This window comes from Hyla sarda, chromosome 6, assembly GCF_029499605.1.
Source record: "Hyla sarda isolate aHylSar1 chromosome 6, aHylSar1.hap1, whole genome shotgun sequence".
Classification (NCBI taxonomy): Eukaryota; Metazoa; Chordata; class Amphibia; order Anura; family Hylidae; genus Hyla; species Hyla sarda.
The window spans coordinates 256,945,800-256,973,149 of NC_079194.1; the positions used below are offsets into that span (position 1 = coordinate 256,945,800).

The 27,350-nt window shown below is 47.1% G+C and overlaps 1 protein-coding gene across 1 annotated transcript in view; it reads right to left on the reverse strand.

Annotated features, from left to right (window-relative positions):
- Nucleotides 1–1,739: 1,739 nt before the first annotated feature.
- The window catches only part of LOC130276965 (solute carrier family 22 member 6-B-like), an 87,268-nt gene continuing 61,657 nt past the window's right edge, over nucleotides 1,740–27,350 (reverse strand). Inside the window, exons 9-10 of the mRNA XM_056527048.1 lie at nucleotides 22,041–22,244; nucleotides 1,740–2,624 (exon numbers count right to left, since the gene is read on the reverse strand). Of these exons, the coding sequence (XP_056383023.1) occupies nucleotides 2,567–2,624; nucleotides 22,041–22,244 (262 nt within the window). The 3' untranslated portion in view covers nucleotides 1,740–2,566. The remainder of the gene's footprint in view (nucleotides 2,625–22,040; nucleotides 22,245–27,350) is intronic.

Sequence of the window (27,350 nt, forward strand, 5' to 3'; positions counted from 1 at the left end):
TAGGCTTTACAGATCGAGGACTTAGAAGCCCTCTCCCAGATCAACCGCCATTGAGGAATAGTTATACGGGTATTCAGAACCTCCTCCCAGTGGCTCATATAACGGTGTGCAGGGTAAAGGGGGCCTAAAAGAGAATTGAGAATGAAGTAAATAGCCGAAAGGAGGCCCTTCACCAGCGGTCCCTCACAGCACAATTCTTGAAAGCCCGTAGGCAGAGAAACCACCATGGAACCCAGGGCAGTGGACATATAGTGACTAAGTTGAAGGTAATGAAACCACTCAGAGGAGGGAAGACCATTCCTAGATAACGACTGATCAAACGGCAGGAGGGTACGGGAACAGAAATGCACTATGTCAGCCCAACGAAAAAGGCCCCGAGAGCCCCATTCCCTCACCTTTACAGAGGTCATGGCAATCATGGCAGAGCCCAGGAGGAGGAGATCCGATCCCGTTAAGCCTAGAAAAAGAAAAGGGAGTGAGGGGAAGAAAACAAGGACTAGGAGGGAGAACAGACAGCAAAGAAGACACAACATAGCAAAACAAGATAAACAACAAAGGACAAGAAGAAAGAATTAAAGAACACATCAAAGATCAAACCAATAACCTGAAGGTCAGAGAGGAGGCAAAACAATCAAAGGCCACATGGCCTCAGAGGAGAGGTGAGAGGACTTAAGAAAAGAGAAAGGACGACCAAAAATGAACTGTCACCGCCCCCACGCAGCCATAGGCAAAAAAACAAAGGAATAATTAACTAGTGATGCTCAGCTGTAAATAATAACAATCAGGAGAGCCCAAGCTAAACTAAACACATCAGAACACAGTCCCGAGCCACTCAGAGGTCAGGATCAGCAAAAACCACCACGAGGAGTTGGACTTCAAGGAGGCCGTGGAGAATAATCTGAAGAGGGTGAAGAGGCGGAGCATTGCTGAGGCCTGGGTCATCATTTGTCTGGTGGGAGTGAAGGTGGAGGAGGAGCCAGTGCCCAATCCACTACATCAGGAAGCTGGACATCCAGGGCCGAGCAGAACGATGATAAGACCGCCATAGAGTGTAGGGTCGCTGAGCGACCATCTCTGCACGCTGATAGAGCAAACAGAAAGTTCCATTGGTAAGTGGCTTGATGGTCCCGCAGGGTGGTCAGGAGAGGTTTCAGCCTCCTGCGTTTACGGAGGGTAACCCAGGAGAGATCAGGGAAAAATTGCAGGGGGGCACCATCAAAGTCAAAATTGCGCATGTTGCGATACCTCGCCATGATGGATTCCTTAAGCTGAAAGTCATGGAATGCAGCAAATAATGTCCTGAGGAGCACCAGAGGAATTTCATGGATGCAGAGCCCCATGGGCCCTGTTCAACTTTAAGCGGTGAGAGGAGGGCTCACCTAAGATGAGATTGAAGATTGCTTCCAGCATGACATGAAGATCCTCATCATGCGTTGCCTCAGGCAGTCCTTGAATCCGTATATTGCTATGTCTGCTGAGGTTGTCAAGATCCTCAACATGGCTCTGGAGGTCATTTAGAAGCTCCGACTGAGAAGCAACATCAGCTTGTAACTGCATGATGTAATCTTTGGTAGAGTCGTGGTCCCCCTCTAGAGTCTCAACATGGTCAGACACATGCTGGAGATCTTACCTAAGAGTAGAAATTTCAGCTCTACATGCCTCTAACTTCGGAAATCAAAAAACAGAAATAGTCTTTGGTGGGAATTTGAGATAGCAACTAACTCCAGGCAGGTGGAGCAGAGGAAGGACATCTTTTGGAGTGCTTCCCCATGTAAGTAGCAGAGCTTCACAGCGGGCAATTTACTGGGGATGGCAGCGTGGAGCAGGAGCAGCAGGCTTACGCATCCATCTTCAACGGCGGCTCACCACGCCCCCCTATTTTTATGCCATTTAAAAAAAAAAAATTGTTGCTGATTTTCCCTACAACTGGGGTTGACATTGTTGCCCCAGTTACAGGGAAAACACAGCACACTGACATTGTCTGTAGAGCTGATCTGGGTTTTCTTAGACACATCAGCTTCTGCAGATATCTGGCATCGGTAAACACATGATCACCTTGCCAAGTAGCAGTATTGCTTCCTGCTGATCCGTATACACAGTGCGCATTGAGTGCTGTGTATATAGCACTCGAGAAGGCAGGTCGGTTGTACACTGTCCCTGCCTTCTCTTAGGAGAGCCTGACTCAACTCTAGCAGCGGCCCAATCTCAGTGCTCATTCTGCATGCTAAGGGTCTAATTTTCCAAAACACAGAGAAAAACTATAGTGGAAAGATTGCCACCTTGGCGAATTTCACAGTGGCATATTATGGAAACCAATTTTTGGACTTTAGATTTATCTGTAGCCCCCCAAAATATCCATAATTATGGCTAAGAAAGGCTACAAAAAAACTTAAAAAGCCTAAATCAGTCCTCCAAAGTACTTTGCAACATAGCAGCTAATTACGAAAAGTGATCTTTGGCAAATAAGGTTAAGTCTAATAGTTGGTCTAAAGTAGATAATATATTATATAATAAAAGATGATTTAATATAAAATGGATTGGCTGCTTGTGTCTTCCAGGGTATGTATTAAAGTTTGGTGCCAAATTCCAATTCCTTCTTCTTCTCAGATGTGGCCTTCTGGTGTCTGAAATTAGAGAAAAATTAGATATTGACTTTAATAGGTAGCTTTGGTAAGTTTGTGGTATCTGGTTATAGTCATGACCTTTTATGTATGAAAGGTACAGTTTTTATTATACTGATCCTGGCAAACCAAAGAAATTGTAATATTTCATAACTCCTTTGATAGTGAAAAAAATACTATTTGATTTTATCATATGTCGGGGCCATCGCATGTCGGGGGGTTACTGTATATGTATGCACTGGAAATTGCACTGGCTGGGAATTTGCCCGGGAATAGGTACACCCAAACCCTGGCTTCATTGTAAGGTGTACCAATATGGCAGAACAAAGATTTGCTGTGTCACGTCATGCTTACAAAAACTTTCATTGAATGTCCCAAAAAATTTATAAAAGTTATATAAGGATGAAATAAAAACATGTAAAATGCAAAAAAAGGTTAGCAAGATATTGAGGCTAAAGAGAAGAATAAAATTAGGAAATTTCAAGATTGTAAAAAGTGCATAAAAAGATCCTGGGGGCGCTGCCCCGCAAATACTGCTTGTGAATCATCCTATGTTAAAGTGATAGTAAATTACAACAGAGAGCTACATTGTAGTATTCATCCCATTTCAAAGTTGCGGAAAGTGCATAAAAGACCAAAGGAGCGCTGCCCCTGCAATCTGATTCACAGGTTTTGATATATCTCCAATGTTTTAGTGCCATTTGTCTAATAGCATAGTTGACCAATCACTATAATATGCCCTTTAAGATGTTATCTTACCAGAGACATTCAATCAGATCACATCTTTCATTTTTCAGAGGCCTTTTCGAAAATGAAAGAAGGAATCTGATTGGTTGCTATAGGCAACTCAGCAACTTTTCCATGCAACAGGTTTTGATAAATCTCCCCCATTTATTACCTTTCAGAAGCCATGACCAGCCTTGCATTTTTCTGAGCAGCTACTGCCGAGGAAATGTAGTGTTACATGGCGGCCGTCCAGATAAATTTCTATCCATGTACAGTTCCAAGAACAATCATGTCTAGGTGACGCCCTCCTGGAGTCGCTCTACGTTCTATCGCCTATAGGTGGCCCTCTCACTATCATGTCCATATGCCCCATGGAAAATTTGCCCCATACTATCTTTCTTTGTATAAATCATCTTGTCCATTACAATTGAATATGATATGCGCTCCGGCCGCACAGGCCTGCCGTTAGCGCATGGCTCCGTTTTCCTCTGCTACCGGCGGGGCTGGGATTCGCATTGCAGGACACGCCTGCATGCGAATCCCAGTCCGTCACTCACCTACTGTTCCTCCTGCCTCCTCCTCAGTCTCTATGCTCCGGTGCGCATGTGCCCATACCCTAGGGTGCACGCGCGCCTATAACACAAAAAGTTTTTTTACCAAAATATCCTTGGAAAAATAAGGGTGCGTGTGTTTGCAGGTGTACCTCGATAAACTGTTTCTGGGGCTTCTGCAGTTCAATGATTTAAAGCAAGCGCTTTAAATCATTCACGTGCAGTGGCTTCTGTGGGGCCAGAGTGCTGCTGCTCTATTCCCTCCCCGTCCCTGGTTTTATAGTTAAATATCCCGCCGCCACTACGACCCAATTCCCTCCCCGTCCCCGGTTTTATAGTTAAATATCCCACCGCCGCCATTGCCCAACTCCCTCCCCGTCCCCGGTTTTATAGTTACATGTGCCCTGGGGACTGTGGTCCTTCATGCTCCGGCGTTGTCCTGATCTGTCACTGTGCACTGCGTAATGACGAGTGACGTCCTCAACGCAACGTCACTCGTCAGTCAGTGCGCGGCGCACAGTGACAGATCAGGAGACCACCGGAGCATGAAGGACCACAGTCCCCAGGGTACATGTAACTATAAAACCGGGGACGGGGAGGGAATTGGGCCGTGGCGGCGGCAGGATATATAACTAGAAAACGGGGACGGGGAGGAAATTGGGCCGTGGCGAGGCGGGACATATAACTATATAACCGGGGACGGGAAGCGCCCGCTTTAAATCATTGAACTGCAGTGGCTTTTGCGTGGTCACAAACAGTCTATCGGCGTATAACACGCAGATAGACTTTAGGCTAAAAATTTTAGCATAAAAAATGTGTGTTATACACCGATAAATACGGTAAGTAACACCTGTGGCCAGTTAATAAATTCCTCCACCTCCCTCACTTCCCTGCCAGATCTTTGTTGCTCTAGTGCCTGAGAGAAAGCGTTCCTGAGTATTGCCTTGCTGTGTATCGTACCCTTTGTTTTGTGACCTGACCTTGCTCCTCTGCCGCCTGTCTACTGACCACTTGTTACGTTCCTGACTACGATACTGTGCAGCCTGCCCTGACCTCCTGCTATCCTGACTATGAGTTGCCTTATCCCACCTGTTTCTCGAATTTCCTCAGCCGCCTGTGTGGTCGACCCGTGCCAGGGGTAGCGACCTGGGTTCCGCCTGGTGAAAACCAGCGGCACCTTAGACTTCGCTCCCTGGTACGGTCTGTGTCATCTGCCACACAGGTCCAGCGGATCCACTGCCACCGGTGTTCCTGTCTACTGAAATGTGAGTGTTACAGTAAGATCCAGCCATGGATCCCGCTGAGGTACCCCTGCCCGAAGTTGCGGATCTTCCCTCCATTGTGGCACATCAGTCGCAGTAGTTGACCCGACAGGCACATGAAACTCACTAAGCTATCTGCTATTATGCAACAGCTATTGGCCATGCAGCAACAACAGCAGCAGCACCCGCAACCAGCACCACTCTCTCCACCAGTCCCTGCAGTGTCTTCTGGCTCCCAGCTACATGGTGATTCCAAGTTATGCAGAAGCTTCATTACACAGTGGAGCTTATGTCTGAACGGTTTTCGACGGAACGTGCTAAGATGGCCTTTGTCATTAGCCTACTGTCTGGATAAGCCCTTGCATGGGCTACACCCCTTTGGGACCGCGGTTACCCGATATCTTCCAACTTGACTTGGCTTTTCTGGCAGAATTCCGCTGTGTCTTTGAGGAACCTGCATGTGCCTCTTCAGCTGAGATGGCTTTGCTGAACCTCTGTCAATGGAATTCTTCCATTGGTGACTACGTGGTTCAATTCCACACGCTAGCCTCAGAACTAGCATGGAATGATGAGGCCTTGTGTGCCACATTCAAAAAAGGACTGTCAAGTAGGATTAAAGATGCCCTAGCTGCACGTGATCCTCCATCTTCTTTGACTGAACTTATCCACTTGGTCACACGTATTGATGTGCGTTTTGCTGAGAGGCAGGAAGTACTGCGCTTAGAGAGGGAACCTGCCAGAACACGGAGTTATCCTCGCCTGGCACCCGTGTTCCAACATCCACCTCTACAGTTTCCTGTGCCTCTTGCCGAAGATGCTATGCAAGTGGATCGTTCTCGTCTTACGCAACAGGAGAGGTCACAAAGGATGGCTCACTCCATCCATGCATTGACTACAGGGGACTTAAACTCATGGTCAAGAATCGTTACTCACTATCTCTTATCTCAGAACTTTTTGACCGTCTCCGTGGTGCCAAGGTCTTCTCCAATTTGGACTTACGAGGAGCATATAACCTCATTCGTATTCGCAAGATAGATCTTACCTTCCAATTTAAAGGAGCATCAAACTCACTTTTGTCTGGTTCTTCAGCATCTAAGGAAGAATCACCTCTATGCCAAACTGGAGAAATGCTTTTTTGAGAAATCTAGTCTTCTGTTTCTTGTCTCTCATCAAGGCTGGCAGATGGATCCAGATAAAGTGTCTGTGGTATTGGATTGACCTCATCCTACTGGCCTAGGTGCTATGCAACACTTTCTGGAATTCGCTATTATTGTCAATTTATCCCACATTTTTCTTCCTTGGTAGCTCCAATTGTGGCTCTTACGAAAAAAGGCTTCTAACGACTCAATTATTAGGGGGACAGACAGGGCGATCTGTCACAAAGACCGGGATCGCCGAACAGTGTGTTGTCTGCCTGGCGCACGAGTTTGGCACATTGCGGATCGGGTTGACAGGTTGCTGGGCGGGGCTGGAGAGGACCCAGCAGTCATGGTACATATTGGCACCAATGACAAAGTAAGAGGTAGGTGGAGTGTCCTTAAAAATTATTTCAGGGACTTAGGCCGCAAGCTTAAGGCAAGGACCTCCAAGGTAGTATTTTCTGAAATACTACCAGTACCACGAGCCGCACCAGAGAGGCAGCGGGAGATCAGGGAGTTGTCTCAAGTGGCTCAGAAGCTGGTGTAGAAAGGAAGGGTTTGGGTTCATGGAAAACTGGGCTGACTTCGCTGTCGGTTACCGGCTCTACCGTAGGGACGGGCTGCACCTCAATGGGGAGGGTGCAGCTGTGCTTGGGGAGAAGATGGCTAGAAGGGTGGAGGAGTGTTTAAACTAGGGACTTGGGGGGAGAGAACCTACAGCAAAGAGGGGAAAGATAGTGTAGATAGAGAGGTGGGAATTATAAATGTACCTGGGGGTGGAGCGGAGGGAGGGGTTAGAATAGTTAATAGGAATAGGCTTCATAGGAAAATAAAACTTACACCCTTGAATCCCATTAACCCCAATAACATTAAGGATGGAAATGTAAAGTGTATGTTCACAAATGCCAGAAGCCTAGCAAATAAAATTGGGGAGCTTGAGGCCTTGATACTGGAGGAACATATTGATATAGTTGGGGTCACTGAGACATGGCTGGACTCCTCGCATGACTGGGCTGTCAATCTGCAGGGGTTTACATTGTTTCGCAAAGATAGAATGAACAGAAAAGGTGGTGGAGTCTGTCTGTATGTTAGAAGTGGTATGAAAGTCAGTGTGAACGATGCCATAGTGTGTGATGATTCTGAGGAGGTGGAATCACTGTGGGTAGAATTACAAAAGGAGGGAAATACTGAAAAAATAATACTTGGTGTAATCTACAGACCCCCTAATATCACTGAAGAGATAGAAGGTCGGCTGCATAAACAAATAGAGAGGGCTGCCCGGGCAGGTACAGTGGTAATAATGGGAGATTTTAACTATCCAGATATAGATTGGGGTTGGCTAAAACTTCAAAGGGGCTGTCACGATACGGCTGGCAGGAGGTGGATCCTCTGTGCCAGAGAGGGATTGGCGTGGACCGTGCTAGTGGACCGGTTCTAAGTTACTACTGGTATTCACCAGAGCCCGCCGCAAAGCGGGATGGTCTTGCAGCGGCGGTAGTAACCAGGTCGTATCCACTAGCAACGGCTCAACCTCTCTGACTGCTGAAGATAGGCACGGTACAAGGGAGTAGACAAGAGCAAGGTCGGACGTAGCAGAAGGTCGGGGCAGGCAGCAAGGATCGTAGTCAGGGGCAACGGCAGGAGGTCTGGAACACAGGCTAGGAACACACAAGGAAACGCTTTCACTGGCACAATGGCAACATGATCCGGCGAGGGAGTGCAGGGGAAGTGAGGTATAAATAGGGAGTGCACAGGTGAACACACTAATTGAACCAACTGCGCCAATCAGCGGCGCAGTGGCCCTTTAAATCGCAGAGACCCGGCGCGTGCGCGCCCTAGGGAGCGGGGCCGCGCGCGCTGGGACAGGACCGACGGAGAGCAAGTCAGGTACGGGAGCCGGGGTGCGCATCGCGAGCGGGCGCCACCCGCATCGCGAATCGCATCCCGGCTGGGAGAGGAATCGCAGCGCACCCGGTCAGCAGATCTGACCGGGGCGCTGCAGTTGCGAGGATGTTGCGAGCGCTCCGGGGAGGAGCGGGGACCCGGAGCGCTCGGCGTAACAGTACCCCCCCCCCTTGGGTCTCCCCCTCTTCTTGGAGCCTGAGAACCTGAGGACCAGACTTTTGTCTAGGATGTTGTCCTCAGGTTCCCAGGATCTCTCTTCTGGACCACAGCCCTCCCAATCAACCAAAAAATTTTTTTTTCCTCTGACCGTCTTGGAGGCCAGTATCTCCTTCACGGACAAGATGTCAGAAGAGCCGGAAATAGGAGTGGGAGAAACAAGTTTGGGAGAGAAACGGTTGATGATGAGAGGTTTAAGGAGAGAGACATGGAAGGCATTGGGAATACGAAGAGAAGGAGGAAGAAGGAGTTTGTAAGAGACAGGATTAATCTGGCACAAGACTTTGAAAGGACCAAGATAGCGTGGTCCCAGTTTGTAACTGGGGACACGAAAGCGGACATATTTAGCGGAGAGCCATACCTTGTCTCCGGGAGCAAAAATGGGGGGAGTTCTTCTTTTCTTATCGGCAAACCTTTTCATGCGAGATGAAGCCTGTAGAAGAGAATTTTGGGTCTCTTTCCATATGGTGGAAAGATCACGAGTCACTTCATCCACAGCGGGCAAACCAGAGGGCAAGGGAGTAGGGAGGGGGGGAAGAGGGTGACGGCCGTACACCACGAAAAATGGGGATTTAGCAGAAGATTCAGAGACTCTGAAGTTGTATGAGAATACGGCCCATGGTAGAAGATCTGCCCAGTCATCCTGGCGGGAGGAAACAAAATGCCGTAAATAGTCACCCAGAACCTGGTTAATTCTTTCAACTTGCCCATTGGATTGAGGATGATAAGCAGAAGAGAAGTTTAATTTAATCTTGAGTTGTTTACAGAGGGCCCTCCAGAATTTTGACACGAATTGGACGCCTCTATCCGAGACGATCTGCGTGGGCAAACCGTGAAGACGAAAAATGTGTACAAAAAATTGTTTAGCCAACTGAGGCGCTGAAGGAAGACCAGGAAGAGGAATAAAATGTGCCATCTTGGAAAATCGATCAACGACCACCCAAACAACAGTGTTGCCACGGGATGGGGGTAGGTCTGTAATAAAGTCCATACCAATCAGAGACCAAGGCTGTTCGGGGACAGGCAGAGGATGAAGGAGACCAGCAGGCTTCTGGCGAGGAGTCTTATCCCGGGCACAGACAGTACAGGCCCGCACAAAATCAACAACATCCGTCTCCAGAGTCGGCCACCAATAGAAACGAGAGATGAGTTGCAAGGACTTTTTGATGCCCGCATGGCCTGCGAGGTGGGAGGAGTGACCCCATTTGAGAATCCTGAGACGTTGGCGTGGAGAAACGAAGGTCTTCCCTGGAGGAGTTTGCCTGATGGAGGCTGGAGAAGTGGAAATCAGACAGTCAGGAGGAATGATGTGTTGCGGAGAGACCTCTACTTCCGAGGCATCCGAGGAACGAGAGAGAGCATCGGCCCTAATGTTCTTGTCGGCAGGGCGAAAATGAATTTCAAAGTTAAAACGGGCAAAGAACAACGACCACCTGGCCTGGCGAGGATTCAGCCGTTGGGCAGACTGGAGATAGGAGAGATTTTTGTGATCGGTGTAAATGATAACTGGAAATTTTGATCCCTCCAGAAGATGCCTCCATTCCTCAAGTGCCAATTTAATGGCCAGTAGTTCTCGATCCCCGATGGAGTAGTTCCTCTCCGCCGGAGAGAAGGTCCTAGAAAAAAAACCACAAGTAACAGCATGCCCGGAAGGATTTTTTTGTAGAAAGACCGCTCCAGCTCCCACTGAGGAGGCATCAACCTCCAATAGGAAGGGTTTAGATGGGTCAGGTCTGGAGAGCACGGGAGCAGAAGAAAAGGCAGACTTGAGCCGTTTAAATGCGTCTTCCGCTTGGGGAGACCAGGACTTAGGATTGGCATTCTTCTTGGTTAAAGCCACGATAGGAGCCACAATAGTGGAAAAATGTGGAATGAATTGTCTGTAATAATTGGCGAACCCCAAAAAACTTTGGATAGCACGGAGTCCGGAGGGGCGTGGCCAATCTAAGACGGCAGAGAGTTTATCTGGGTCCATTTGTAGTCCCTGGCCAGAGACCAAGTATCCTAGGAAAGGAAGAGATTGACATTCAAACAGACATTTCTCCATTTTAGCATAAAGTTGATTGTCTCGAAGTCTCTGAAGAACCATGCGGACATGCTGGCGGTGTTCTTCTAAGTTGGCAGAAAAAATCAGAATATCGTCCAGATACACAACAACACAGGAATATAAAAGATCACGAAAAATTTCATTAACAAAGTCTTGGAAGACGGCAGGGGCGTTGCACAGGCCAAAGGGCATGACCAGATACTCAAAGTGTCCATCTCTGGTGTTAAATGCGGTTTTCCATTCGTCCCCCTCCCTGATGCGGATGAGATTATAAGCACCTCTTAAGTCCAGTTTGGTAAAGATGTGGGCACCTTGAAGGCGATCAAAGAGTTCTGAGATAAGAGGTAGGGGGTAGCGGTTCTTTACCGTGATTTTATTAAGTCCGCGGTAGTCAATGCAAGGACGTAGGGAGCCATCTTTTTTGGACACAAAGAAAAATCCAGCTCCGGCAGGAGAGGAGGATTTGCGGATAAACCCTTTTTTTAAATTTTCCTGGATGTATTCAGACATAGCAAGAGTCTCTGGGGCGGACAGAGGATAAATTCTGCCCCGGGGTGGAGTAGTGCCCGGGAGGAGGTCAATAGGACAGTCATAAGGCCTGTGAGGAGGTAAAGTCTCAGCTTGCTTTTTGCAAAATACGTCAGCATAGTCCATATAAGCCTTAGGGAGACCGGTTACAGGAGGAACCACAGGGTCACGGCAGGGAGTACTGGGAACCGGTTTAAGACAGTCCTTGAAACAAGAAGTACCCCAGCTCTTGATCTCTCCTGTGGACCAATCAAGGGTTGGGGAATGGTGTTGAAGCCACGGTAGTCCAAGGAGAATTTCGGAAGTGCAATTGGAGAGGACCAAAAACTCAATTTTTTCGTGATGAGGTCCGATGCACATTAGGAGGGGTTCCGTGCGGTAACGCACGGTACAGTCCAATCTTTCATTGTTAACACAATTGATGTAGAGGGGTCTGGCGAGACTGGTCACCGGGATGTTGAACCTGTTGATGAGAGAGGCCAAAATAAAATTTCCTGCAGATCCGGAATCCAAGAAGGCCATAGTAGAGAAGGAGAAGGTAGAGGCAGATATCCGCACAGGCACAGTAAGGCGTGGAGAAGCAGAGTTGACATCAAGAACTGTCTCACCTTTGTGCGGAGTCAGCGTACGTCTTTCCAGGCGGGGAGGACGGATAGGTCAATCCTTCAGGAAGTGTTCGGTACCGGCACAGTACAGGCAAAGATTCTCCAAGCGGCGTCGTGTCCTCTCTTGAGGTGTCAAGCGAGACCGGTCAACTTGCATAGCCTCCACGGCGGGAGGCACAGGAACGGATTGCAGAGGACCAGAGGAGAGAGGAGCCGGGGAGAAAAAACGCCTCGTGCGAACAAAGTCCATATCCTGGCGGAGCTCCTGACGCCTTTCGGAAAAACGCATGTCAATGCGAGTGGCTAGATGAATGAGTTCATGCAGGTTAGCAGGAATTTCTCGTGCGGCCAGAACATCTTTAATGTTGCTGGATAGGCCTTTTTTAAAGGTCGCGCAGAGGGCCTCATTATTCCAGGATAATTCGGAAGCAAGAGTACGGAATTGGATGGCGTACTCGCCAACGGAAGAATTACCCTGGACCAGGTTCAGCAGGGCAGTCTCAGCAGAAGAGGCTCGGGCAGGTTCCTCAAAGACACTTTGAATTTCCGAAAAGAAGGAGTGTACAGAGGCAGTGACGGGGTCATTGCGGTCCCAGAGCGGTGTGGCCCATGACAGAGCTTTCCCAGACAGAAGGCTGACTACGAAAGCCACCTTAGGACTTTCAGTAGGAAACTGGTCCGACATCATCTCCAAGTGCAGGGAACATTGTGAAAGAAAGCCAGGGCAAAACTTAGAGTCCCCATCAAATTTATCCGGCAAGGATAGTCGTAAGCCGGAAGCGGCCACTCGCTGCGGAGGAGGTGCAGGAGCTGGCGGAGGAGATGATTGCTGAAGCTGTGGTAGTAGTTGCTGTAGCATCACGGTCAGTTGAGACAGCTGGTGGCCTTGTTGCGCTATCTGTTGCGACTGCTGGGCAACCACCGTGGTGAGGTCGGCGAGAGCTGGCAGTGGAACTTCAGCGGGATCCATGGCCGGATCTACTGTCACGATACGGCTGGCAGGAGGTGGATCCTCTGTGCCAGAGAGGGATTGGCGTGGACCGTGCTAGTGGACCGGTTCTAAGTTACTACTGGTATTCACCAGAGCCCGCCGCAAAGCGGGATGGTCTTGCAGCGGCGGTAGTAACCAGGTCGTATCCACTAGCAACGGCTCAACCTCTCTGACTGCTGAAGATAGGCGCGGTACAAGGGAGTAGACAAGAGCAAGGTCGGACGTAGCAGAAGGTCGGGGCAGGCAGCAAGGATCGTAGTCAGGGGCAACGGCAGGAGGTCTGGAACACAGGCTAGGAACACACAAGGAAACGCTTTCACTGGCACAATGGCAACAAGATCCGGCGAGGGAGTGCAGGGGAAGTGAGGTATAAATAGGGAGTGCACAGGTGAACACACTAATAGAACCAACTGCGCCAATCAGCGGCGCAGTGGCCCTTTAAATCGCAGAGACCCGGCGCGCGCGCGCCCTAGGGAGCGGGGCCGCGCGCCCCGGGACAGGACCGACGGAGAGCGAGTCAGGTACGGGAGCCGGGGTGCGCATCGCGAGCGGGCGCCACCCGCATCGCGAATCGCATCCCGGCTGGGAGAGGAATCGCAGCGCACCCGGTCAGCAGATCTGACCGGGGCGCTGCAGTTGCGAGGATGTTGCGAGCGCTCCGGGGAGGAGCGGGGACCCGGAGCGCTCGGCGTAACAGGGGCGACAATTCCTAAATTTATTGCAGGATAATTTTATGGGCCAGTTTGTGGAGGACCCCACAAGAAGTGATGCCTTGTTGGATCTGATCATTTCCAACAACACAGAGCTGGTTGGTAATGTAACTGTGCGGGAAAACCTTGGTAATAGCGACCACAATATAGTTACTTTTGACTTAAAATGTAGAAAACAAAGACAGGCGGGGAAGGCAAAAACATATAACTTTAAAAAGAGCTGCACTACAGGACATAGACTGGGGGGAGGTGTTCTCAAATACTGATACAGAAGGTAAATGGGACAGCTTTAAATTAACTCTAAATAACTATACATCTAAATATATACCAAAGGGGAACAAATATAAGCGATTAAAACTAAATCCTACATGGCTGACAAATGATGTTAAACGAGCAATAAACAACAAAAAAATAGCCTTCAAAAAATTCAAATCTGATGGGTCAGCTATAACATTTAAACAGTACAAGGAGCTTAATAAAATCTGTAAAAATGTAATAAAAACAGCAAAAATTCAAAACGAGAGACAGGTGGCCAAAGAAAGCAAAACTAATCCTAAATATTTTTTTAGATATATAAATGCAAAAAAAACAAGGACAGAGCATGTAGGACCCCTTAATAATGATAATGGGGAGAAAGCGGAGCTACTGAATGGGTTCTTTAGTTCTGTATATACTAGGGAAGAAGGAGGAGCTGACATTGGCCTGGTCAGTGCTGGTAACACATCATGTAATGTGCTGAACTGGCTTAATGTAGAGATGGTACAAGGAAAGTTAAGTAATATAAATGTAAGCAAATCTCCAGGGCCAAATGGATTGCACCCAAGAGTTCTTAGAGAGGTAAGTTCAGTAATATCTGTACCCCTGTTCATGATATTTAGAGATTCACTGGTGTCTGGTATTGTGCCAAGGGACTGGCGTAAGGTGAATGTGGTGCCAATCTTCAAAAAGGGCTCTAGGTCTTCCCCAGGAAACTATAGACCGGTAAGTTTAACGTGCATTGTGGGTAAATTGTTTGAAGGACTTAAAAGGGATTACATACAGGAATACATAGGGGATAATTGTATTATAAGTGATAGCCAGCATGGGTTTACTAAGGATATAAGTTGTCAAACCAATCTAATTTGCTTTTATGAAGAGGTGAGTAGAAGCCTTGAAAGAGGAATGGCTGTGGATATAGTGTTTCTGGATTTTGCTAAAGCATTTGATACTGTCCCTCATAGACGTCTGACAGGTAAGTTAAGGTCTTTGGGTTTGGAAATTTTAGTTTGTAACTGGATTGAACACTGGCTCATGGATCGTACCCAGAGAGTGGTGGTCAATGATTCGTACTCTGATTGGTCCCCGGTTATTAGTGGTGTACCCCAAGGTTCAGTACTGGGCCCGCTGTTGTTTAATTTATTTATCAATGATATAGAGGATGGTATTAACAGCTCTGTTTCTATCTTTGCAGATGACACCAAGCTTTGTAGCACGGTACAGTCTATAGAGGATGTGCATAAGTTACAAGATGACTTGGATAGACTAAGTGTCTGGGCATCCACTTGGCAAATGAGGTTCAATGTGGATAAATGTAAAGTTATGCATCTGGGTACTAATAACATGCATGCGTCGTATGTCTTAGGGGGGATTAAACTGGCAGAGTCACTGGTAGAGAAGGATCTGGGTGTACTTGTGGATCACAGACTACAGAATAGCATGCAATGTCAGGCTGCTGCTTCCAAGGCCGGCAGGATATTGTCATGTATAAAAAGAGGCATGGACTCAAGGGACAGGGACATAATACTCCCCCTTTATAAAGCATTGGTACGGCCTCACCTGGAATATGCTGTTCAGTTTTGGTCGCCTGTTCATAAAAGGGACACTGTGGAGCTGGAAAGGGTGCAGAGACGCGCGACTAAACTAATATGGGGCATGGAACATCTTAGCTATGAGGAGCGATTAAAGGAGTTACAATTGTTTAGTCTTGAGAAGAGACGTTTAAGGGGGGATATGATAAACGTATATAAGTATATTAATGGCCCATACAAAAAATATGGAGAAAAACTGTTCCAGGTTAAACCCCCCCAAAGGACGAGGGGGCACTCCCTCCGCCTGTAGAAGAAAAAGTTTAGTCTCAAGGGGCGACACGCCTTCTTTACCATGAGAACTGTGAAGTTATGGAACAGTCTACCTCAGGAACGGGTCACAGCAGGAAAAATTAACAGCTTTAAAACAGGATTAGATACATTCCTGGAACAAAATAACATTAATGCTTATGAAGAAATATAAAATCCCATCCCTTCCCCATTATCGCACCACACCCCTACCCTTCAATTCCCTGGTTGAACTTGATGGACATATGTCTTTTTTCGACCGTACTAACTATGTAACTATGTAACCCTAAGTCTTGGCTTCATGAGGCCGAATTGGCCTTCTCCCATTTAAAGTCTGCATTTACCTTGACTCCTGTGCTAACAAGACCTGATCCGGAGAGGGAAATCCTTTGTGCCCGCCAGACTGAGGTACTGAAATAGGGTCATGCTTCCTTGACTGAAGGTCATCCTGGAATACGTAGGACTCTACTTTTAATCTCTCGGCACTACTGGTGGCCCCATCTTGAACGTGATGTTTCTGATTTTGTCCGTTCCTGTGATACTTGTGACCGTAACAAAACTCCTCGGCAGAGACCAGCAGGACTCTTACTGCCTTTACCCATTCCGGAGACTTTCTGGTCCCATATTGCTATGGATTTTATCACCGATCTGCCACCATCTCGTAATAATACTGTAATTTGGGTCGTTATAGATCGATTTTCCAAGAGGGCTTATTTCATTCCCCTACCTGGTTTTCCTTCTGCCCTACATCTGGTGAAGTACTTCTTGCTGCACATCTTTTGTTTACATGGTCTTCCTCAGCATATCGGTTCAGATCGTTGAGTGCAGTTTGTCTCTAAGTTCTGGTGAGCCCGTACCCATCTGGACATCAATCTGGACTTCTCCACGGCCTACCACCCTCAGTCCAACAGTCAGGTGGAGAGGGTGAATCAAATTCTTGAGACTTATCTACGGCATTTTGTTTCAGCTCGCCAAGACGATTGGGTCGACCTTTTCCCCTGGGCTTAATTCTCATATAATCATAAGGATTCTGAGTCCACAAGGTCGCCTCCCTTCTTTGTTGTCTACAGAATCCATCTCCGTTCTCCTCTTCCACTCCCAGTTTCCTCCGATGTGCCTGCTGTTGATGAGCTGGTCTGTGACTTCTTCACCATCTGGCAACAAATCCGACAGTCTTTATCTCAGGCTTGCTCATGCATGAAGGTGCAGGCTGATAAGAGTAGAAGACCTCCTCTGTTCTTCTCTCCTGGTGATATGGTGTGGCTTTCCTCCGAATACATTCACTTCAAGATCCCCCTATTACAAGCTTGGTCCTCGCTACATTGGTCCCTTTCAGGTTCTGCAAAAAATTTATCCTGTCTCATACAAACTCCGGCTGCCTGCTACGTTACGTATTGCAAATTCCTTCCAAGTCTTTCTCAAAAGAATCTTGTCCCCACACCTGTCTCTGGCTCTTCTGATGTCTACAAGGTTAAAAAGATTCTTGACAAAAGAGTGGTAGAGAGGCTCCTATTGACCTGGCAACCTGAGACTCGAGCTGCTCAAATAACACCTATACCCACGGTGCCACAAAATGTGAAAGAGAATACAGAAATTGGGGCTCAGAGTCGTGAATATTAGGATAATGTATGTTTATTTTAGTATATAATGTATAAAGTTAGTATACTTATGAACTGTGAATCACAGGGCCCTTGTGAATCAACAGAAACACAAAATGGTTGTTCAATGGTTAATACAATGAAATTTAAATCATGGCAAATAAAAAGGGTTATTACAATAAAATATGGCTTTTAAAACACATAAAATAATCTTTTAAATAAGTGTCCACACATTATAGAAGGACCTTTCTACAGCAGCTAAACGTATGTAAACATGTTATATATGTTTAGCTGCTGAAGAAAAGGCCTAAGGAGGACCTGAAACGCGTCCAGCTTCAACCACAAACAATCCAAGTGCCACATCAACCTTTTCCACAAGAATACAATGGAGAACCGCTGCAGTATCCACGGACTGAGCCCACTGCTGCCACTGCACATCTGAGACGGCCGAGTCTCTAGCAGCGCACCCTCTGCCCAGGGACTGGGACTCGTCCGGCGATCAGCGCAATCTACAGAAGGCACCCATTCTGACTACACTTTTAAAGCGCTGTTCTTATTGAACTTAACACTGCCGCTGCACAATTGGGACATGGCTGTGTCTCCAACAGCGAGCCCTCTGCATAGAGGATCCAGATTTGTTACATTCTAAAGTCAATTGATACAATTGCCACTAACTAACTTTGCACAAAGCGCTGCGTTCTTTATTCAAGACAAGACATTTACTATTTATTCTAACTGGATACAAAATAATTGTGGCAATAGCGAAACAAGACTATGAGAGAAATCACTGTATTTTTACAAATCGCTAAACCATTGCTTTCATTCCTATAGATGTGTGGACACTTATTTAAAGGATTATTTTATGTGTTTTAAAAGCCATATTTTATTGTAATAACCCTTTTTATTTGCCATGATTTAAATTTTATTGTATTAACCACTGAACAACCATTTTGTGTTTCTATTGATTCACAAGGGCCCTGTGATTCACAGTTCACAAGTATGCTAACTTTATACATTATATACTGAAATAAACATACATTATCCTAATATTTACAACTCTGAGCCCCAATTTCTGTATTCTATTAAAGAGATTCTTGCTACAAAAACTGTAAGAGGTAAACAATTTTTTCTGGTTGACTGGGAGGGTTACGGTCCTGAGGATAGATCTTGGGAGCCAGAGGAGAATATCCTAGACCGTAACCTTCTCAGGAAGTTTCTGAACTGTAAAAGGAGGGGGAGACCAAAGGGGGGGGGGGGGGGTACTGTTATGATATGCGCTCTGGCAGCACACGCCGGCCGTGAGCGCATGGCCCCACTTTCCTCTGCTGTCAGCGGGGCTGGGATTTGCATCATAGGACGCGCCCGCATGCGAATCCCAGCCAGCCACTCACCTACTGTTCCTCCTGCCTCCTCCTCGGTCTCTATGCTCCGTGTCTCCATCCCCTAGGGTGCACGTGCGCGGGAGCTCTGGGATTTAAAGGGCCAGTGCTCCCATTAATTAAGTAACACCTGTAGCCAGTTAATACATTCCTCCACCTCCCTCACTTCCCTGCCAGATCTTTATTGACCTAGTGCCTGAGAGAAAGCGTTCCTGACTATTGCCTTGCTGTGTATCGTACCCTTTGTTTTGTGACCTGACCTTGCTCCTCTGCTGCCTGCCTACTGAACAATTGCTACATTCCTGACTACACTACTGTGCCGCCTGCCCTGACCTACTGCTATCCTGACTACGAATTGCCTTATCCCACTTGTGCCTCGAATTTCCTCAACCGCCTGTGTGGTCGAGCCATGCCAGGGGTAGTGACCTGAGTGCTGCCTGCCGCAGCAAGTCCATACCGCTTTGCCGCGGGCTCTGGTGAAAACCAGCAGCACCTTAGACGGTCCGTGTCATCTGCCACACAGGCCCTGCGGATCCACTACCACCGGTGTTCCTGTCTACCAAAATGTGAGTGTTACAGGTACATATTTATTAACTACCTTTAGTCTGGGATAGAAGAGGACTAAAGTATCTTGTCTACTGGTTGAATTCTTTTTGAGTGGGGAAATTAAAGACATAAACAGTAGTTTCATGGTGGGACTCGATGGTTCTGAATACTATTATAAACAATAAGTAGGTACAGGCTAGTGTAACATAACTTCCATGACTGCATCATCCATAATTCTCACCCAAGCTTGCAGTTACTATTGCAGTGTTTCATTTTGTTTTATATATGAAAAAGACAGTGCCTTTATCTCTGTAGCAACAGTAACTTTATTATTAAAAGGCATGGACAAAGTAACAGAGAATTGTGCATCAGTTTTGCAAATCACCTTAACCCAGTGCTTCTCAATTATTTTCTGTCATGCCCCTCCTAGGAAGAAGAAAACATTTTGTGCCCCCCGTGCGACTGTAAATAGTATCATTAGGTGCAGTATAGCTCCCCCACATTAGGTGCAGCATAGTTCCCCACATTAGGTGCAGTATAGTTCTCCACATTAGGTGCAGTATAGTCCTCCACATTAGGTGCAGTATAGTTCCCCACATTAGGTTGGCAGTATAGTCCCCCACATTAGGTGCAGTATAGCTCCCCCACATTAGGTGCAGTATAGTTCCCCACATTAGGTGCAGTATAGCTCCCCACATTATGTGCAGTACAGTTCCCCCACATTAGGTGCAGTATAGCTCCCCACATTAGGTGCAGTATAGCCCCACATTAGGTGCAGTATAGCTCTCCACATTAGGTGCAGTATAGCTCCCCACATTAGGTGCAGTACAGTTCCCCCACATTAGGACATTAGGTGCAGTATAGCTCCCCACATTAGGAAGAAGCAGGTTCCCCACATTAGGTAGTAGCAGGTTCCCCACATTCGGTAGGATTGTCGTTTGACCATCCCCCCCCCCCCGTCTCCCCACCGACTCACACACACGCACACACACACAGCCAGGCAACCACACATGCACACACACACAGACAGACAGACACCCACCCACACAGACAGGCATCCACACATGCACACACACAGACAGACACCCACACATGCACACACAGACAGACAGACACCCACACATACACAGACAGACAGACACCCACACATACACATAGACAACCTTACCTGACCTGTGCTTCTCTTCGGCGGCGCCCTGACGAGTGACGTCACTGACATCCTGTGCGGGTCTGCGGAGGTACGTCACATGCGCGACGTCCCTCTTCAGACCAGAGACGCAGAGGAGGGCAGGGTAAGTGAAACCTCCCTATGTAATGAAGAAAACTGTGCCCTGAAGCGGAATGTGACCCTCCGCATAGGGACACAGTTGAGGGAGGGTAGTGGGAATGTAATGAGAGGGAGCGGCCTGCAAAGCAGAAAACTGTGTCCCTGTGCGGAGGGTCACATTCCACTACAGGGCACAGTTTTCTTCATTACACCGGCATACATGGTGTGAGCTGTGTCAGCCGCCCGGCGCCCCTGTTGCTATGGCGCCCTGTGCGGCCGCACAGCTCGCACACCCCTAAGGCCGGCCCTGGTCAAACGAGCCCCCCTTTACAGAGCCCCACTATATGAGAAGCACTGCCTTAAACCAAGGTACAAACTCCTGACACTTGCCTTTGGCTTTTCAAGTATGTTGCTGCTCCTTACAGAGCCTTTTTAACAGTTGTGTGGAACAATGTTAACAATTGTTCCATTTTCTTACTGTTACCACGAGTAGAAGTTTAGCAGTTTTTTTGGACTGTGCTCTTGGGACAGTATTCTTACAGAATAGATTGTTGGCCAATGTGTACACTGCATGCTTACTACCAGGGTTGATTGTGTAATTAATTTGAAGGTACTCATGTAGCAGCCATGAGGGCCAACTGAGGCACAGGGCATATCCAAACAAAGTTACTGGTGCCACTTTGCTGGAAACAACTTGACAGACCCGCTGTGTTTGAGATTTACCTCCCAGGAAGGCAAAAGAGGACAATTACTCTGGGCACAATCGAGCCCTGGTAGACCTGTTAAAGGGTATTCCAAGATTAACTAACTTTTAACTATTCTGCCCATTATGAATAATTACAGTATGCTAGTTTTACATTTACTTGCTATACCGCTCTGTTGTGGATCGTCTTCTTTTTCTTCATTATAGGGTCCCCCCCAGGTCTAGTGTTCCCTTTCAGTTCCTGATGACGTTCGTCTCACAATCCTTTGCGGCCCGAGGCGGCAGCTGGTATACGGGGGCTTGGTTATTTCTTGTATTTCCTCACAAGCCAGCCCCCTGATGGCGTTTGCGGTCCATCTATACGTCCTGACATGCCGGCATCCCGTGATCTCGGCAATCTGCGCAGGGAACGCTGGCACGTCACAACATACAGATGGACCGCAAACATCATCAGGGGGCTGGCTTGTGAGGAAATGCAAGAAATAGCCAAGTCCCGTATACTAGCTGCTGCCTCGAGCCACAAAGGATTGTTAGACGAACGTCATCAGGAACTGAAATGAAAGGCTAGATCTGAAGGGACCATATAATGAAGAAAAAGAAGATGACCTACGGCAGAGCAGTATAGCGAATAAATGTAAAACTAGCATAATTATTTATAATGGGCAGGATTGTTCAAAGTTAGTTAATACCGGAATGCCCCTTTAAGTATCCTGTTGTCTTTGGCCCCTGCCAAGGAGTACACAGGAACTGTTCCTTATGTAAGTCCTTCAATTCTGCAATCTTTAAGTGTATTGTACTACTCACTGTGACTTTCAACTATCAATATTGGTACCACCAAGTGTGATTTGTAACCACCAAGTATTTGGGCCAATGTTCTGAAAGGAATAAAGTTATCTGTTCAACTATTATGTTTTAAGAAACATTCCTGGGGACCATCCCTTACAAAGCCTGTGATTCAGGAAAGTGTATAGCCGATTCTTTGCACCCACTATTCGCGTTGGTGCTGACTTAGTACTGCAGTTCTTTCAGTACTTTAATAAGGCAATTGATATATTCTACCACTATAGTTATTGATATAGCTGTTTTTCATGCACATATTATAGGGCAGAATCAACATTTATAAACATTTTCTGTCTCTTTTTTTAGTACTCACCTTGCTTCTACCTCTTCCACTGTGTCCATCAGCTGGCTATTTAGGGTTTCTGGCAGCCATAAAATAGGCAATCCAGTAAGAATAGGTACTGTTCCAAAAATGACTAGGGGAAGAAAGGGTGCATATGCCTTGGTCATCATTGCTAGGGGTGCAACTACAGCACCTAACCTCATCATCATGTTGGTGAATCCTATTCCAGTTTGTCTGCAAATAGAAGATATCACTTATGAGGCATGGCGTAAAATAAACCAAGCATTTATTTAAAATATAATAAAATAGCAGTTGCTTATAGAAAACCAATGGGCCAAGAGACCTGTGGAAATGAACTGATTGGTTGCTATGGTAATAATTGTATAGCTTTCATGATCGTTTCATACACTGGACACATTTCCTATACTAGACAAAATAATATCCTTGGCAAGCTACATAATGTGTTATCAATGAGAACCAAACCAGTGGCAAGCAAATGTCACTAAAATAACTTTACAAGGTCAGTACAGACTTGATCAAGTTATATCTCTGCTTCAACTGAAATTAAAAAAAATACCTCTTAAATAGCAATGAAATGATGTTATGAGATTATTTTATTCCTTTCTCAGCTTGGTGAAATTGCCTAATAATTTGACTGCAAATAAAAAGAGGAAAGTATTTAGACTATCAAAGCAGGAAGGTAATGGGGAGGCCCTAAACAATTATAAGGCAAAGTAATTCTATACTGTATAAAAAAAAAAAAGATGAAAAATTGCAACAGAGAGAAGGATTACCATAGAAAGTAAAAAGAACCCAAAAATATTATTCATCTAAATAAATAATAAGAAACTTACAACAGTATAATCTTATAATCTACTTACCGTATTTTTCGTCCTATAGGACGCACCGGCATATAAGACGCACCCAATTTATGCAAAATCAAAAAAAAAAAAGATTTTGAACCCAATAGTGGTCTTCAACCTGCGGACCTCCAGATGTTGCAAAACTACAACTCCCAGCATGCCCGGACAGCCGTTGGCTGTCCGGGCATGCTGGGAGTTGTAGTTTTGCAACATCTGGAGGTCCGCAGATTGAAGACCACTGCATTGGAGGTAATACTCACGTGTCCCCGCTGCCCTGGATGTCGCTCCATCGCTGTCCCCGTCGCTCCGGAACATCTCTGCTGCCGGCGGGGTATCCTTGCTCTCCATCGCCGCCATCACGTCATTACGCATGCCGACGCACATACGCGACGACGTAATGACGAGGAAGGAGAGCGCCGGCCATACAGGGGATCCCTGAACGGAGAAGACACCGAGGAGGCAGGTAAGGTCCCTCCCGGTGTCCTGTAAGCACTAACCCGGCTATTCAGTCGGGCTGTTCGGGACCGCCGCGGTGAAATTGCGGCAGTCCCGAACAGCCCGACTGAACAGCCGGGTTAGTGTCACTTTCCCTTCAGACGCGGCGGTCAGCTTTGATCGCCGCATCTGAATGGTTAATACAGGGCATCACCGCGATCGGTGATGTCCTGTATTAGCCGCGGGTCCCGGCCGTTGATGGCCGCAGGGACCACCGCGATAGGGGTGTATTCGCCGTATAAGACGCACCGACTTTTCCCCCCCCAGTTTTGGGGAAGAAAAAGTGCGTCTTATACGGCGAAAAATACGGTAATTCCTTCTTTTCTACTGTATTTACAAAATGTATTTACTGTATTCTCCAATGTCATATATTCTCCCTTATTCCTTTATTCCTATTGAAAGATTATATATATGACAGGGATTGTGCCTTAGGACTGGTGCCAGTATAAAAAAAAAAGGGAACCTGGAAACTATAGGCCTGTAAGTTAAACAATTGTGGGTAATATTTTTGAGGGTTTTCTGGGAGATGCTATTCTGGAATATCTTAATGATATTAAGGAAGCAGAGGGTGGGTATAAATGGAACTTACTCTGGTTGGGTGAGAGTTACAACTGGGGTACCACAGAGGTCAGTACTGGGTCAATTTCTTTTCAATATGTTTATTAGTGGCCTTGTAGAGGGATAACAGAGTAGAATTTCAATATTTGCAGATGACACTAAACTCGCTAAGGGGATCACCACAGAGGAGGATAACATAATATTACAGAGGCATCTAGGGAAGCTGGAAGCTTGGGCACAGACATGACAAATGAAGTTTAAAGGGGTTATACAGGAATAAAGAAACACAGCTAATTTCTTTCAAAAACAGCTCCACGTCTTTCTCCAGGTTGGGTGTGGTTTTCTAACTTGGCTCCATTCACATCAATAGAACTGATCTGGAGACAGATGGGGAGCATTTTTTGAAAGAAATTAGCTCTGTTTTTATATTCCTGGATATCCCCTTTAATGTACATAAATTTAAGGTTATGCAACTGTAAAAACAACATGTACAATTCTGTGCTAAATAATAAAAAAAATTGTAAAAACTTCTACTAAAAAGGACACAGGGGTACTGGTGCAGAGTAAACTCAACTTTAGTGACCAGTGCCAGGCAGCTTGTGCCAAGGCTAATAAAGTCATGGGATGTATTAAGAAAGACAAAGAGGCTTGTGACAAGGACATCATTTTGCCTCTGTATAAATCATTAGTCAGACCACATATGGAATATTGTGTCCAATTTTGGGAACGTGTATATAAAAAGGACATTGCTGAACTGGAGAGGGTGCAGAGGAGGCGACCAAGATAATTTATGGATAGTTTGGATTACAGGACCAAGACAGGTTATCAAGCTTGGGGTTATTTAGCTTGGAGAAAAGACGTCTTAGGGGCGTTTGATCACAACGTACAAATATATGAATGGACAGAAATCTTTCTAGCAATCTTTATATACCTAGAACGGTAATCATGACTAGAGGGCATCCTATATGTTTAGAGAAGAGAGGTTTCACCATCAGAACAAACGGGGTTACTGTACTGTAAGAGCAGTGAGACTATGGAACTCTCCACATGTTGTGATGTCTGACTCAATAAACCAGTTCAAGGGGGGCCTGGATATGCTGGCAAAAATATACTACTACATGGATACTAGATTTGTCACGCGCTGCGCTCCGGCCGCTAGCTCCGGCCGTAAGCGAAGTGTCCCGAGGTCCCCGTCTGTCGGAGGGGCTGGGATTTGCATCGCAGGACGCGCCCGCATGCAAATCCCAGCCCATCACTTACCCCGCTATGCTGCCTCTGGAGCTCTGTAATTTAAAGGGCCAGTGCGCTCTTAATTAGTATGTGCACCTGAATACACATTATAAGTTCCTGCACCTCCCACACCTCCCTGCCGAATCTTCAGTGCCATTTGCCTGAGAGAAAGCGTACCCAATTGCTTGTTTGCCATACCCGTGTACCCAGACCTTCCCGCTACGTTTTTTGACTACGAACCTTTGCCGCCTGCCTGGACCTTCTGCTACGTTGACTACACCTCCGTCTCATCCTCCTGTACCTCTCCTTGCCCAGTTACCTGTGTGGTCGAGCCATATTTGGGTAGCGACCTGGTAGCAAATCCATCCTGCTTTGTGGCGGGCTCTGGTGAAGACCAGCGGCACCTTAGACCCCGCTCCCTAATACGGTCCGAGTCATCAACCATCCAGGTGCGTGACAACAAGTTCCGGCCATGGATCCAACTGGGGTTCCTCTGCCTGATTCAGATCTTGCATCTGTCGTGGCGCTTCAGTCCCAACAGTTGGCCCAGCAGGCACAGCAGCTCAACCAGCTATCCGCCATGATGCAGCAGTTGCTATCTGCCCAGCAGAATCCGCCTCAGCCACAGCCTCCTCCAGCTCCAGTACAGCCTCCCGCTGCTGCGGTTTCCACCGGTTTGAAACTCTGTCTGTCGCTTCCTGAGAAGTTTGAGGGGGATCCCAAGACTTGTCGGGGTTTCGTGACACAGTGCTCCATGCACATAGAACTCATGGCAGATCAGTTCTCCACAGAACGAACAAAGGTGGCCTTCGTCATCAGTCTCCTGTCTGGTGGGCCTTGGCCTGGGCAACTCCACTATGGGATTGCAGTGATGCTATCACTACTAATCTCCAGGCATTCCTGATGGAATTTCACACAGTTTTTGAAGAACCTGCCCGAGCTTCCTCTGCTGAGATTGCTTTGCTGAGTCTTTCCCAGGGCAACTCCACTGTGGGCGAATATGCCATCTGGTTCCGGACCCTGGCGTCGGAGTTGTCTTGGAATAATGAAGCTCTCTGCGCTACTTTCAAGAGGGGATTAGCCAAATAAAGGATGTCCTCGCTGCCCGGGAATTGCCATCTAATCTGAATGAACTGATACAATTGGCATCCCAGATTGATATCCGTTTAGTTGAGAGTCGTGAGGAACAACGTCAAGAAAGAGAATCAGCATGACCTCGGCGCATTCCTCGCTTGGCACCTGTCTTCCAGCAACCACCGCAACCTTCTACTTTGCCTCCCGCAGTGGAGGCTATGCAGGTAGATCGGTCTCGCCTGACTCTGCAAGAAAGAACTCGCCGCCGAGCTGAGAATCTGTGTCTGTACTGCGCCAGTGCCAATCATTTCCTCAAAGATTGTCCTGTACGTCAACAGCCACAGGGAAACGCTCGCACCTAGGCTTTGTTGGAGAGGCCTCACTAGGTGTGAATTCCTCCTCTCCATGCTTAAATATGACAGTTCAGCTTCATCTTTCTTCTAAAGTGAACCTCTCACTCTTGGCCTTCCTGGACTCTGGCTCCGCTGGTAACTCTAGTGCACAAGTATCTTTTGCCAGTTCTACGAAACCGCTGTTCATCTCCACACAACCGCTGTTCATCTCCATGGTCAATGGAGAAAAACTGGACTGTACCGTGCTATACCGCGCTGAACCCCTGTTAATGCAGGTCGGAGTCTCACACAGAGAGTACTTTTCCTTCTATGTGCTTCCACACTGTACTTCTCCTCTCTTACTGGGTCTACCTTGGTTGCAGCTCCATGCCCCACAGCTGGATTGGAAGACCGGAGAAGTCCTTCGCTGGGGTCCGCACTGCAACAATCATTGCATTCACGTACGGGTGATCAAGTTGGAACCATCTTCTCATCCACTGCCCGGTTTGCCTTCCTTTCTACAGAATTTTGCTGATGTCTTCAGTGAAAAGCAAGCCATAGTGTTACCTCCACATCGCCCCTACGATTGTCCCAATGACCTGCTGCCCGGCACCACACCTCCCAGGGGCAGAATCTACCCCTTATCTGTTCAAGAAACTCAGGCCATGTCTAAGTATATACAGGAAAACCTACAGAAGGGATTCATCAGGAAGTCCTCCTCCCCTGCTGGAGCCGGTTTCTTCTTCGTAGAAAAGAAGGACGGATCTCTACGACCTTGCATAGACTAC